The 14,119-nt window shown below is 43.4% G+C and overlaps 1 protein-coding gene across 1 annotated transcript in view; it reads left to right on the forward strand.

The window, feature by feature from the left end:
- The window catches only part of IL17REL (interleukin 17 receptor E like), an 87,822-nt gene extending 74,894 nt beyond the window's left edge, over window positions 1–12,928 (forward strand). Inside the window, exons 17-18 of the mRNA XM_061637853.1 lie at window positions 7,391–7,445; window positions 12,853–12,928. Coding sequence (XP_061493837.1) covers window positions 7,391–7,445; window positions 12,853–12,898 — 101 coding nt within the window. The 3' untranslated portion in view covers window positions 12,899–12,928. The remainder of the gene's footprint in view (window positions 1–7,390; window positions 7,446–12,852) is intronic.
- The last annotated feature ends 1,191 nt before the right edge of the window (window positions 12,929–14,119 follow it).

Raw genomic sequence — 14,119 nt, forward strand, 5'->3', positions numbered from 1 at the left:
GCCAAGGCCAGCACCTTGTAGGTTTTTTTTAAAAAAAAGTAACTGAAATGTAACTGTAGTGATTACTCCTGAGAAAAAGAAAAGTAATCAGTTACTTTCAGAGCAATTGTAATTGTAACGGTAATTACTAATTTTTGGACCATGTAATTGTAACTGTAATTTATTACTTTTTAAAAGTAATCTTCTAAGCTCTGCACCTTTCAGGCTGGGGGTTTCTGGTTGTGCAAGATTGGGGATACTGCAGCTAGCTGACATAGGCCTGACTCAGAGTGGCTTGGGACATTATTAGAAACATCCACACATAGATGGAACAGTGCCTTGTTATTCTGGCCTTTGTGTTTCCATAGTAACACTCAAAGGGATATTTGCATAGGGGGAGATGCTCAAGCATTATGAAAATCAGTATTTCCACTGTGCAGGTTTCCTTTTGGATATGGGAATGATGGCATAAAGGTCTTGTTCATCTCTTAGCTGGAGCTTCTGATGACATCCAGAGCTATTCCTTGTTCAAAGTGTTCTTTCAGCTTGAGTGATCTTTACATGCTGTTGCATGAAGCCTATTTATTATGTTCCAATGACAGTAATAAAAAGCTGTTATGTATGGAGTAAGAGGAAATAGAGAGCAAGGTTTGTGAGTGCAAAAGTGATAATACCTCTCTGCTATAAATTTCCAGTTAAACAGAGGAAGTGTTAGAGAATGACAACTATATAGAGCAGGGATACAGTTTGAAGTTTGGTGCCAATTCAGTTGTAATTTACACAAATTGATAGCTGGTTATGGTCCATTGGACCTTTTCCATTGCTGAAATTTGTAAGAATTTGTAAGAATGTCCTGCAGTTTTTTAAATTCAAAGGAAATGAGCCAGATAATTGCCCATCTTGCCTTAGGAGAGGAGAGGAGAGTTCTACCCCCCCCATAATTAAATGAGGCTTGTGCAGTTGATTCCCCCCCCAAGGCCCTGTTGATTGAGAATGCTAGCCTATGTTATGCTATCACATCAGCCACAGGATATTTTGAAAGTTGAAAACTGAACCCAATTTATTGTCAAGCCTTGAGTACTGCTGTCTGCTGAGTTTTGAACTCACAGTTAGCCTGTCTGAAGATAGCCAACTTATTTTTCTTCCTTCCACCCTGTCCCCACATCTTGGTCAGTTTTTCAGTGTGTTGATGGTGAGATACTCTTTGCATTCCTGAGGCAACAGACAAGCTAAACTCAAAGTTCTTTACAGAAGTCACAGAGATTAAAAAAAACAGATAAAAGGGGGAGCCACGTTAAGAATCAAATATTAATGGCTACCATCATCCCCTGAGTGGCACAGAAGTTAAAGTGAATACACATTTCAGTAGTTCAGATAGACGATGTCATAGATAACAATGTTATTATACTCACTGCTTTTTTTAAAAAAATCTGGTATCAGGAAAAACTGCAAAAGCTCATAACAAACATTATCTGCAAAGATAATGAACTTATGAACTGCAGGTTACTTTGATGTACAGTTTGCTTTTATTGAATTTCTCACCTATTAGGAGACAGGTTTGTGTCAGGTATTGCATGGAGCCTGAGCAGTACAATTTTAGTCTTTTTGGGAAGGAGAACAAGTTGCCCCAGCATGTATTCCGTATATAAAAGCAGGTTTGGGTTTATTAAAGTAGTTAAGCAAGCTGAGTTCATATGGACAGTCATGGTCTCTAGACTGAGTGAGAGACTCCTGGTGTTATTACAAGTCAACTAAAATTGGCCCAATACTAAATTCTGTGTATATACTTCACTTTTCCTCCCTCAAGGTTAATGGAAACCAACACTACAAGTTTCACAACTTATTTTAAAAAGTGCTTTTTTAAAAAAGTGAGAAATGCACATAGTGTTTATCAAACTAACTTTGTGGTTTCAACATTGTAACAACTCCCTCTCTTCTTCCAAAGTTTGGATTAATCTTATCAATAGCAATTTAGAACACCTCAAACGATTTGTCTTCAACAGACTGTAAAATATTGTCTTTGTGATGCAAAGTCCAGTTTTGATTAAACAATAGATTTGAATTAAACAGACTTGGACAGAAAATTCCTGTAAGCATCCTGTAAGCCAAGGGTGGGGAACCTCAGGCTCCAGGGGCTGAATGCAGCCATCCCAGCCTCTCTATATGGCCTTTGGGGCTCTTCCCTGGCTACAACCCACCTCCCTAGGCCACTTCCCTCATTGGTTCTCCTCCATGCTCTCCTTGAGTGCTTTTGCCTGGCTGGAATGTGTTCATGAACTGTGATAATGCTTCTTGCTTGCCTGCTGGAGGACGGATGTGTGTGTGTCTGTATTCTGACTTTTGCATGGATGGAATGTAGCCTCTTGTACAAAGCTAAAAATCACACCTTTTGCTCTGCCCACCAATGATATGCAGCCCAATGGCTTTCTATGGGGAATGTGGCTGTTGGGCTAAAAAAGGTTTCACATCTCTGCTATAACCATTTTTGGAAATTAAAAATCTTCTGGCTTAGGACTGTCAAGTGGGGGGGATCAGGCCTTTTATATCCAACACAATCCAGGTCTGTACACACATATATCCTCATTTTTTCTTTCTCCAGCAGCAAAATATCTACTAATAGATGAGGCATGTTTAGGTCTAGAATATACCCATGTCTTACAGGGGTGATCTTACCTGTTAGAGAATACCCAAGTTTATATATAATTCATGCCAACTGGAATTAGGTATAGTTGTACAGTTATTTGAGATGGGAGGTATGGTCTCTTTAAATGCAATGTTCAATAATAACATTCATCATGACAATTGCCAGTTACATTTCCAAATGAGGTCTAGGGGTGTACACAAGACATATTTGCATGATTCAAGGAACTGCAGAATTGATTCCTGTATATATTTTTGTTTTCTTTTTCATTTCTGGTAAAAAGAAGTGCAGGCTGTAACCTCTCCTTGTAAGGAAGATATGCAAATAAAATACCCTCTCCACACATAACAAAACCGCAGACACAAAAGAGTTATATGAGTCACCTGTGCATCCACTTTTCAACGCATAATGAAATGTGCAAAGCAACCCTCAAATTGCCACTCTAAGTTAAACTTGTTCCTTAAAATATGTGGCTATGAAACAGCATTCCAGACACGCCGCTGGAATTCTGCATGGAACTGTCATTTAGGAAATTAAAATATTGCCAGTCATAGTTAGAAATGGTGGTCTGATTCACACATATGAGCCCTGCTTCTGGTAAGTCATGACTTGATTGAACACGTGACTCACAGATGAATTGCAAACTTCCCCCATTTAAAAACCAAAAGGGGTTTGAAGTGATGATGAATGGTAATACATAAACTTTATCCTTATTGTTTGATCTGCAATGACTGTTTTGTAAATGCAACCCATCATTTGATGTTGCAGGCATTGGATGATGTCTACATGCATTCAACAGAACGTCTGAAAGGGGTTATTATACAGCCACAAGAGTGGCTGTACACAATAGGCAGTGTGGATTTTTTGCATTCCGCAGTGTTAAGTTGAAAATACCCCCCATGACATTCTGATCCTTCCTATAAGCTTGTTTCAATACAAAACCTTACAAAACGTATAGTCCTGAACTCAGAAATGCTTGCTTAACAACCCTCTAAATTTTCATGGTGATACACAAAACAGTCAGGGAGAATCGAGAGTTCAAAATGTAAAAAGAGAGAAACCCCCCCGAGAGTCCTTCTGTTGAAATTCATAAAAATTCGGCCATGTTCACAGAGTACCTGGAACCCTATTACTGACCTTGACCCATACTGTGACCTTCAACTTCTGCAGTTTAAAAGTTAAAAAAAAATGCCTGGCTGATTTTTAATTAATTTAAGAAATGTTAGCTTGAACCCAATTATAATGTTGGGCATGCTCAGTAAGAACCAACTGTCAGTCTTCTAAAAGCCAGACTCACAGCTGCTTGGCTTGGCTAATCAGGGGGCCACACCCATACCAAACCTTTATTTCATTTGAGACAATCATGGCTTCCCCCAAAGAATCCTGGGAAGTGTAGTTTGTGAAGGGTACTGAAAGGAGACTCCTATTCCACTGACAAAGCTCCAGTAGCCAGAGTGGTTTAACAGTCAGCCGCTCTGATTGAAGCTCTGTGAGGGGAACAGGGCATCTCCTAGCAACTCTCAGCACCCTTCACTAATTACACTTCCCAGGATTTTTTGGGAGAAACCATGAGTGTGTAAAGTGCAATGAAGGTCTGGTGTGGATGTAGCCAGGGACAGCTTTGGTTTAAATTTGCGTGGGAGGCTACATGTTCCTGCTGTAGAATAAAAAGGTGGGGGAAATGCTGAAAAGCAATGATACTGTTCACAATGTTTTCCTTTTGGAAAGGAAAGGGGCTGCCCCTCTGCCCAGTGCCCACCCACCCAATCTCCTCCCCTCCTCCTCCTCCTCCCTGCCTCTCCCCCAGGTCAGTTTCACATATCCTAAACATGATTGCACAGAAATAAATCCCACTAAACTCAAAAAGTATGGAAATGATCAGACCCACCCTCCCTTCTCCTCCTTCCTATCCCCTCCCTCTTGCCCCTTCCTTTGTCCCTCCCCCTCCATTCCCCTTCCCCTTCTAATCCCCTCCTTTCTTCTCCCCCCTCCCCCCATAGTCAGTTTTACCTGTCTGGGAGTAAATCCCATTGAACTCAATAAGCATGCAAATGATCAAACCTCCCCTCCTCCCTCCCATCTCCTCTTTTTTGTCCCTTCCCTCCCCCTTCCTTTGCACCTCTCATCCCAATCCCCTCCTTCCCCTCCCCCTCCTTCTGCTCCCCTCCCCCACTCTTTCTCCTTGCCTCTCCTTGCCTCTCCTTGCCTCTCCTCGCCCCTCCCCCTTCTCATCCCCCATGGTCAACCATGGTAACTATGATTGCATCGGAGTAAATCCCATTGAACTAAATAAGCATGCAAATGTCCAGACCTGCCTTTTCCCTCCTTCCCCTCTCCTCTCCCTTCTTCCTCCTCGCCTGCCCACTCCTCCCTCCCTCCTCCTGGTCAGTTTTACCTATACTAAGCATGATTGCATGGGAGTAAATCCCATTGAACTCAATAAACATTCCAATGATCAAACCTGCCCTTTTCCTCCCCTCCCACTCCTGCCTGCTCCCATCCCCCTCCTCCCATCTGCCCTTCCTCCCCTCCCCATCCCCTGTGATCAGTTTCATCTATCCTAAGCATGATTGCAGGGGAGTAAATCCCACTGCACTCAATAAGCATGCAAATGATTAATCCATTCTCAGCAAACTTGCACAGGATCCCATTTCTTACCTCCTGGATTAAAAAACAGAGAAATTCACTAATAGGCAAAAAATCTTGCGGTTTAAGAACGTACCTATAGCCCACAGCTATTTCCATCAAACGTCCTGTGTAGCTTGGAAGAATTTGGTAACATGTGCCTCTGAGCATATGGGGAGTAGTGACAATACCTGCAATCAGCCCAAATAATAGAAAGAGGACATGTGCTGTGCTGATCTTGTTTTAGCAGGGAGGAAGCAACATTATTAAGACAGTTGGTATAATTCAGATGTTCACTTTAAATATGTTTGATTTACTTTGCACTTTTAGTGAAGTTTCCTATGGTAAATAATTTTGTTTTGCTTCAGTTTCTGTGAATACGTGAAGTACAGCAACACTTTGCAACACTAAAAAAAAAGCTCCATAAACAATTGTGGAATAATGGCACTGACTATTCTACAGAATAGTTTCCAATGGACATGAGAAGTGTCTCAGTTTGCACAAGATAAAACAGTGGGAGGTGAAATATATTCTAGCAAAATTCTAGATGTACTCTATGTTTTTAATTGACCATGCCCACCTTTTCTTTAGTGGAGTAGTTTAAACATAGCAGGCTGAAAACATGCATCTTGGGTAGGCCAAGTTTGTTTTTCCCAACAGCTAGAGCCATTGCTTAAGTAGCAACATATTGTAATTAGTCTGATTTTTCATCAAACTGCAGTTTCAGATTCAACTGTTAATGCACCCAAAATAGAAATAGAGCATTACCTCCAATTTGAAACACAAAAGGCTATCTTCACCATCATATGACATTGACCAATAAAAAGGCTTTGAAATTAATAAAAATAAATTTGACACAGGTTTCTAGGATGAATAACGAGGGAAATATAATTTTCTAGATTAGATTCTCTGTAGAAACAACAGTAACACAGGAAAGAAACAAAGTAAGAAGAACACCAACAAACATACAACTCTGTAATTCTCCATCTTTGGAGATGGCAGGTGTTGCCACCACTCCCCATATGCTCAGCGACATGTGTTACCAAATTCTTCCAAGCTACACAGGAAGTGGATTGGACTGTGAAAGACCAACCTAAATTGTGTTTGCATTTTGACAAATTTGTAGGGCGGTACAATATCTCAGAGAGGAGGTCAAGTCTCCTGCTCCCCTGGTGCATTCACTATAGCTGCCCAATTTTCCTGCTTTTTAAAGTTTGATAGAAATATCTGTTGGCTATAGGTACATTCTTAAACCGCAAGGTGTTTTGCCTTTTCAGGGCCATGTTAAATGTGTCTTTGTATTTGTGTAAGGTTTTTTTCAATGCAACCTGATAATTACTGGACTTGCAACATAAGTAGAGGGTGAATTTAATCCTTCCCTTTCCCCTCCCTTGGCCCTGAGGAAAGTTCCTCTTCTGAATCACTCTTATTTTTATGACACAATGATAATTTGGAAAAGCACCATTATGACCTCAGTCAACTGGACCCCCATCAAGTGAAGACACGTTTATACAGCTCTTCCATAGCTTCTTCTTGGTAGACTGTTTCTACCTGCGTCAGATAGAAAACAAGAAAACAACATGAATTAAGTATGATTGAGTGCTTGGCATGTTGGACTAGGACAGGGGAGGCTGTGATCCATGTGATGATACAGGCCACATCCACATTGCTCTTTTAAAACAATGAATCCTGGAACTGCAGTGTGTTAATAGTGCTGAGAGTTGTTAGAAGACCTCTGTTCCCCTCACAGAGCTACAATTCTCAGAGTGGTTTGACTGTCAATCCCTCTTCCTAAGGAACTCTGGGAACTGTAGCTCTATGAGGGAAATAGGGGTCTCCTAACAACTCTCAGCACCCTTAACAAATGATAGTTCCCAGGAAGCCATGACAGTTAAAATGGTATAATAGTGCTTTAAATGTGTAGTGTGGATGTAGCCTCAGTCATGAAGCTTACTGGGTGACCTTTGGCCAGTCACCATCTTTCAGCCTAACCTATCACAGAGTTATGATCATAAAATTGGCAGGCGGGGGGGGGAACTATTATACACTGCCCTGAACTCACTGAAGGAAGATGATGGTATCATTATGATGAATAACTCAATTTCAAGTGTGATATTAACTGTTACCATTTGTTTCCCTCCACAGTTTTTCACAAAAAAAGTCATGAAGAGAAAAGCACAGCACATACCAAAACACAGACGTGAGCATGTGTTCCTTTTGTAAGGCCTCTTGACATTCTGAAGACTCTTTGCTTTTTGGTCCAAAAATTGATTTAGAAGCCAATGCAACACCATGTCTTAGAACTGGGGATGAAATTTCACAATTTCATAACCTTCTAGTCAAGTTCAACCTTCTTCCACTCAAAGAGACAAAAATAAAAGCAATGCATGAATATTTCTGATACAGACTATCAGGCCTGGCAACCAAGAGGTCTGCTGTGTCTTTCAAAGTTGTGCAGGGGGAACGGAGAATTTCACCTTGTGGTTTTTCCCATTACAGTGTTGCAAGAAAACCTGCACTTGACTGAATTTTCTCTTCTCTTAAAGATACAGAATCATTCTCAGGCCCTGAGCCTGGCAACCCTAAACGGTACCTGATTTGATATATTCCAGTCCCTAAATCTGGGCTCATCATTCCACAATTACATTTGAAAGAATATAAAATAAAAATAAGTGAACTCAACTGGGTACACACAAGGGTATTTCTACTGTTTCAATTAACTGCCTAACTTTGCCTCTGGGAGCAGATCGCTGCTAGGCATTTGAAAGGGGCTAACTGGCTTCAGAATACTGAAAGGCTAATAAAGTCCCACAGCAGTTTCTCTCAGCCCTATTTAACAGGTTTGAAATAAGAAAAGGCCAAAGGGACGTTTAAAAACAGAGTTAAAGATATTCTGGAACAATCCAATTTAGTCATGCCCAAGCATGTGTACACATCTATAGTTACACACATTTAAAGTTAACTACAACAATCAGGCACTGTATCTACAGAGTGAGGGTAGTTAAGGTACTTCCCATTACTTTTTGAGCTGCTCCATTTATAATGAGGAGAGAAATACATATTTGGTATGTTTTCTTGAGGGAATTTCCCATTGCACAACTTAACAGAAAATTGAATTCCTGTTTATCAACACAGATAGAAACATTACTGAAAATGTCGCTTCCTTTGCTTTCATGGCAGAATGTATACATTAAAACATTCTCTGCACTTATTTTAATGGCAGACTTTTTATTGTCATGTTATTCTTCTGGTAACCAGCACATTATGACATTGTCTAAAACAGAGATGGGGAACCTGTGGCCCTCCCGATGTTGTTGGACTCCAACTCCCATTAGCTCCAACCACCATGGCCAAAGGTCAGTGATGATGGGAGTTGTAGTTCGACAACATCTGGAGGGCCACAGATTCTCCATCCTTTGTCTGAAAAATAAATTATGGTTACTACTGGTGCTACAGCTGCAGCAGTAGGGTGACTGAAGAAGACCTGCCCTGGGAGTGAGTATCTGAGCATCTGGGTGCTTGCTGCTTGCTCCTTTGGGATGCTGTCTTTTGAGACAGCTGCAGTCCCTGGTAAGTGCTGCAAGGACTGGGATCCCCTGCCTGAACCTGGCTCCAGAGAGAGGCTGCAGTTAATCATGCAGCCTCTTGCATCAGCTGCTGGCTGGGTCAGGAGGCATAAAAGCCCAGCTGCCCTTGGGTGGCAGGGTCACCACTGAGGGGGCAACACCAAAGGGAGTTGCCCCTTGGGGAGTCCCTTGGGGAGTCCCTTGGGGAGTCCCTTGGGGAGTCCCTTGGGGAGTCCCTTGGGGAGTCCCTTGGGGAGTCCCTTGGGGAGTCCCGAGGGCGAGGGCACTACCCTATTTCTTTATTTCTTTTGTTTTTCTAACCAATCTGGAGGAGATTGGGTAGTGGAGAGGGCGTGTGGCTCGTGTGTAGTTCCTGTGCAGGGTAAGAGCTGGTGCAGTGAATGGAATGATAGCAGAAAGTCACCAGATGCCTTCAGAGTGAGAGTCTGTAACTTGAAGAAAGCTGGCCCTCCCTGGGTGTGAGACAGGAGGGGGAGTAGATGTGCCCTGTGTGAAAAATATTGAGTGGGTCTGACTGTTCCTAATTCTTGCAGAAGCCTACTGGGATAATCGGCTCAGGTAGGTTTTGTTTGTGGGCTCTTGTTGAGTCCATATTAGGGGTTTAGGAGGAGTCTTAGTAAGGAGGGACATGGGTGATGCCACCCCAATTTCAGTGATCATGGGCAGAGGGAAGTATAGCCATAGGGATATGGTGAATTATCATAGAAGATGAGGGCAAGGCTATCTATGCCTTGTTCCTTGCTGCCACTCCTCTCATGGATAGGTTCCTCGTTGCTCATCTGCTGTGCCCACTGGTCTGTGTGTGTTGTTGTTTAACGCCAGATCAGTTCACAATACTAATCCATGATTTGAACGTGGATGAAGGTGCTGATTTGGTGTACATTACCAAGACCTGGGTGGGTGAGCTGGGAGGAGTTGATCTGACCCAGCTTTGCCCACCTGGATACTCTGTGCAACACCAGCACAGGCTGCAGGGATGGGGGAGAGGAGTTGCTGTGGTCTACAGAACTTCCATCTCTGTCACCAGGAAACCACTCTGTCTTGGAGCTAGCTGTGAGGACCTGCATCTGGTGTCGGCCAAGGAGACAGTAAACTAGGGTTGCTGCTGGTGTACCTGCCGCCCAGCAACTTATCTGACTGAGCTGGCGGAGGCCATCTCAGGTGTGGTATTGGAGGAGCCCAGAATGATAATCCTGGGTGATTTCAGTGTCCATGCTGAGGCTGCCTCTAGTGTTCCAGCTTGGGACTACATGGCCTCCATGACGACCATGGGGCTGTCTCACGTTGTCACTGGCCCAACACATAGGGCAGGGCACACAACTTGGTTTTTGCTCCAGATGGAGGAAGGGGTGGTCTGGAGATGGGGGGTGGATGTCACCCCATTATCACTGTCAGACCATTTCCTAGTGAAGTTTAGACTTATGGCTCCAATCCTTCCCTGAAGGGCTGGTGGACAAATTAAGATGGTCCACCCCCAGAGATGAATGGAATCCACAGGATTCTTGAATGCCCTGGAGGAGTTCCCAGTAGATCGAGCAGGTGACTCTGTTGAAGCCTTTGTCACACTATGGAACAGTGAGACATGTTGGGCTCCTGACACAGTTGCTCCCAAGCGCCCTCTCCCACATTGTGGAGCCTGGTTTGTACCTTGGTACACCAGTAAGTTAAGGGCAATGAAACAGGCTGGACTACGGCTAGAGCGCAAGTGGCGAAAGATGCGCTATGAGGCTGATTAGGGATGAGTAAAACATCATAACCATGCCTACTGTGTGGCGGTGAGGGTGGCGAAGAAGGCCCACTTCTCTGCCTCCATCACATCCTCAAGTAGCTGTCCAGTGGAGTTTTTCCATATTGTCAGGGGTCTGTTGACATAAATTCCAGGAAATGGAGTTTTAGACCCTTCAGAGGCCCACTATGAATTGTTTGCAAGGCACTTTGAAGGTAAAGTTGCCCGCCTCCGTAGCAGTCTTGATGTCCCATCCACATCTACTGTAGTTCCCAATGAGGTGTCCAGTGCAACGTCTGCTGCAACTTCTTGGGAACGGTTTCAGTTGATGTGGCCTGATGACATGGACAAGGTGCTTGCGATGATGTGGCCCGCAACGTGTCCTCTTGACTCTTGCCCTTCTTGGCTTATTAAAGCTTGCTGAGGGGGGTTGACCAAGTGGATCCAGGGTGTGGTCAACACATCATTGTGGGAGGAAGTGGTTCAAGCTGCCTTGAAAGAGGTGGTAATCCGACTGCTCCTGAAAAATCCCACCCTGGACCCATTGGTCTGTGACAATTACCGAGCTGTCACAGATATCCCCTTCTTAGGGAAAGTGATTGAGAGGGTTGTGGTGCAGCTATTGCAAGTACTCTTGGATGAAACAGATTATCTTCACCCATTCCAGCCTGGGTTCAGGCCTGGTTATGGGACTGAATATGCCTGGGTTGCCCTGATGAATGACCTTTATCAGGAAAAGGACAGGGGGAGTGTGACCCTGTTACTCTTACTTGATCTCTCAGTGGCTTTTGATACCATTGACCATGGTATCCTGTTGGGCTGACTTGGTGAGATGAGTATTGGAGACACTGTTTTACAGTGGTTCCAATCCTATCTCCAAGGTCGTTTGCAGAGAATAGCATTGGATGTTTGTCTTTTGGCCCCTTGGCAGTTGTGCTGTGGGGTGCCTCAGGGTTCCATCTTGTCCCCCATGCTGTTTAACATCTATATGAAGCCCTTGGGAGTGGTCATCAGGAGATTTGGGGCAAGGGGTCAGCAATACATTGATGATACACAGCTCTATTTCTCTGTAACATCTGAATCAGGAGAGGACGTGCAGGCCCTTGGCCGCTGCCTGGACTCAGTGGTGGGCTGGATGAGGGCCAGTAAACTGAGTCTGAATCCTAGCAAGATGGAGGTGCTCTGGGTTGATGGTTCCTGAGCTCAGATAATTGGTTAGTTGCCTGCTTTGGATGGGGTTGTACTTCCTCTGAAAGAACAGGTCTGTAGTCTGGGGGTGCTCCTGGATCATCTTTGTCAGAGGCCCAGGTGACCTCAGTGGCTAGGTGTGCCTTTTACCAGCTTCAGCTGGTAAGACAGCTGCGGCCATTTCTGGACCAGGATAGCCTGGCCACTGTTGTCCACACACTGGTAACCTCCAGGCTGGATTACTGTAATGTGCTCCATGTTGGGCTGCCCTTGAGGTTGGTCCAGAAGCTGCAGCTGGTGCAAAATGCGGTGGTGAGACTGCTCACTGGGGAAGGGTATTGCCAATATGTCATTCCGCTGCTGAAAGAATTGCACTGGCTGCCCACTTGCTACTGGGCCAAGTTCAAGGTTCTAGTCTTGGTGTACAAAGCCCTATACAGCTTGGGACCAGGATACCTGAAAGACCATCTTATCCCCTATATATCCAGTCAGTCACTGCGCTCTGCAGGTGAAGGCCTTCTACAGATACCACCTTATCAGGAGGTCCGTTCTGCACAACATAGGAAACAGACCTTTAGTGTGGTGGCACCTACCCTGTGGAATTCCCTCCCCTTAAATATTAGACAGGTGCCATCTCTGTTACCTTTTCATCACCTATTGAAGACCTTCCAATTTCAACAAGCCTTTTAAGTTGAGACCTTATCCCAGTCTGCGTCTGTGTTGGAATTATTTTTTAATATGTTTTTAAACTTTTTTTTTTTAGAAAACGTTTTTAAACTTTTTTTTAAAGATGTCTTGAAAGCTTTTAAAAACATTTTTAAAGATGTTTTGTTTTAATGTATTTTAAAGTCTGTTTTTATGATGTTTGAAAGTGTTTTTAGTGCTTTTTTTTACCACCCTGAGCTCCTGTTGTAGGAAGGGCAGGATATAAATGAAATAATAAAATAAATTAATAAATAAATAATGTTGACAGATCAAGCTGCTGTTGGGTACAGGAACATGGGCTGGTGAAAAAAAGTTCTCAAAATGGCCAGAAATCTACTATTACTTTTTAAAACTGTGTAAATATTGCCAATTTCACTCTTTTTCTTTCCTCCTGCATAAAGAAGAGCATCCATTCTTTGCATTGATGAAGAAAAGCAAATACTTTAGCAGAACACTTTCCAACTCCTCAGCAGGCTTCTCAGTAACTGAATTGCTGCTTACTTCTGTGAATAGTTGCCACATGCCAGTAATCCTCGTTGATTGAAAGAAGACTCTTCACAAGGTCAAATTTTTGAAGGGGGAACTCCTTACATGGTAGCCGGCAAGGGGCGAGGGGGAGGATGAAAAAATTCTCTAGTCAATTTGATCTCTTTCTGAATCATTAGATGTTGCAGCATGTGAGAGTTGCCTTACCATGTATTCATCCCATAACGCTCTTGCAAACATTGAAAGGTCCACAGCCACTAGAGTAGGAATGGTAGCCTGGATCTTCCCTACAGAATCAGCACGCCCCTCCCAGTAGGTTACCACTTCCATGCAAAAGAACCTTGTGATCTGCACTGCCTATGTAATTCTGCTTTTAAGCATTTATAGTAGCTCTGTGGGATAAGCCTATGGAAAAGTGCCTTCATAGTGCTTCTGTCATGTGTAAGCAGCACAAAAGAAACTACTGCGCACAATTAGTATACTAACTTTTTCTTTTTGAGGACCATCCCATTTATACTTTTTCTTTGTACAATCCAAGCACATCCTAGAGGTTACTGAATGGCAGAGATTTTGTATAGTGATTTTTTTAAAAGTAATTTTATTTGTTGTGGATTTTTCCCCCTATGCGTAGTTACTTCTGAGGAATAAAAGGTTCCTGCATTGCTATGAATGGAAATCTAACCCTCAACACAATTCTCAGGTTTTATCTGACAGTTGGATTTCTCTACCCTTCTGTGGTTGAAGTCCTACGCATACTTACTAGGAAGTGAGATGAACTGAATTTTGTGGAACTCATTCTTGTTGCTGCCACTATTAAGTCATCTCTTTGCTGCCCAGCTGAGCTTTTTAGAGTTGTCCGAGGGCTACTTCATTCTGGCCCTGAGGACATGATAGTGCAATCGGTAGCCCGCTGTAATGAATTTGCTGGGCACTTCCAGAATAAGATCTTATGCATCCGCCGGGACTTGGACTCCCAGTTTACAGCAGTTGATCCTAATGAGGTGTCCGGAGCACAGTCTTGTCATGTTTTATTGGATGAGTTTCAGTTGGCTCAGCTCGAGGACGTGGACAAGGTACTTGGACAGGTGCGTGCAACCACTTCTGTACTAGATCCTTGCCCCTCCTGGCTAATAAAAACTAGCAGGGATGGAACAGCTGGCTGGGCCAGGGAAGTGATAAACG

Source organism: Rhineura floridana, chromosome 8 (genome assembly GCF_030035675.1).
Source record: "Rhineura floridana isolate rRhiFlo1 chromosome 8, rRhiFlo1.hap2, whole genome shotgun sequence".
NCBI lineage: Eukaryota > Metazoa > Chordata > Lepidosauria > Squamata > Rhineuridae > Rhineura > Rhineura floridana.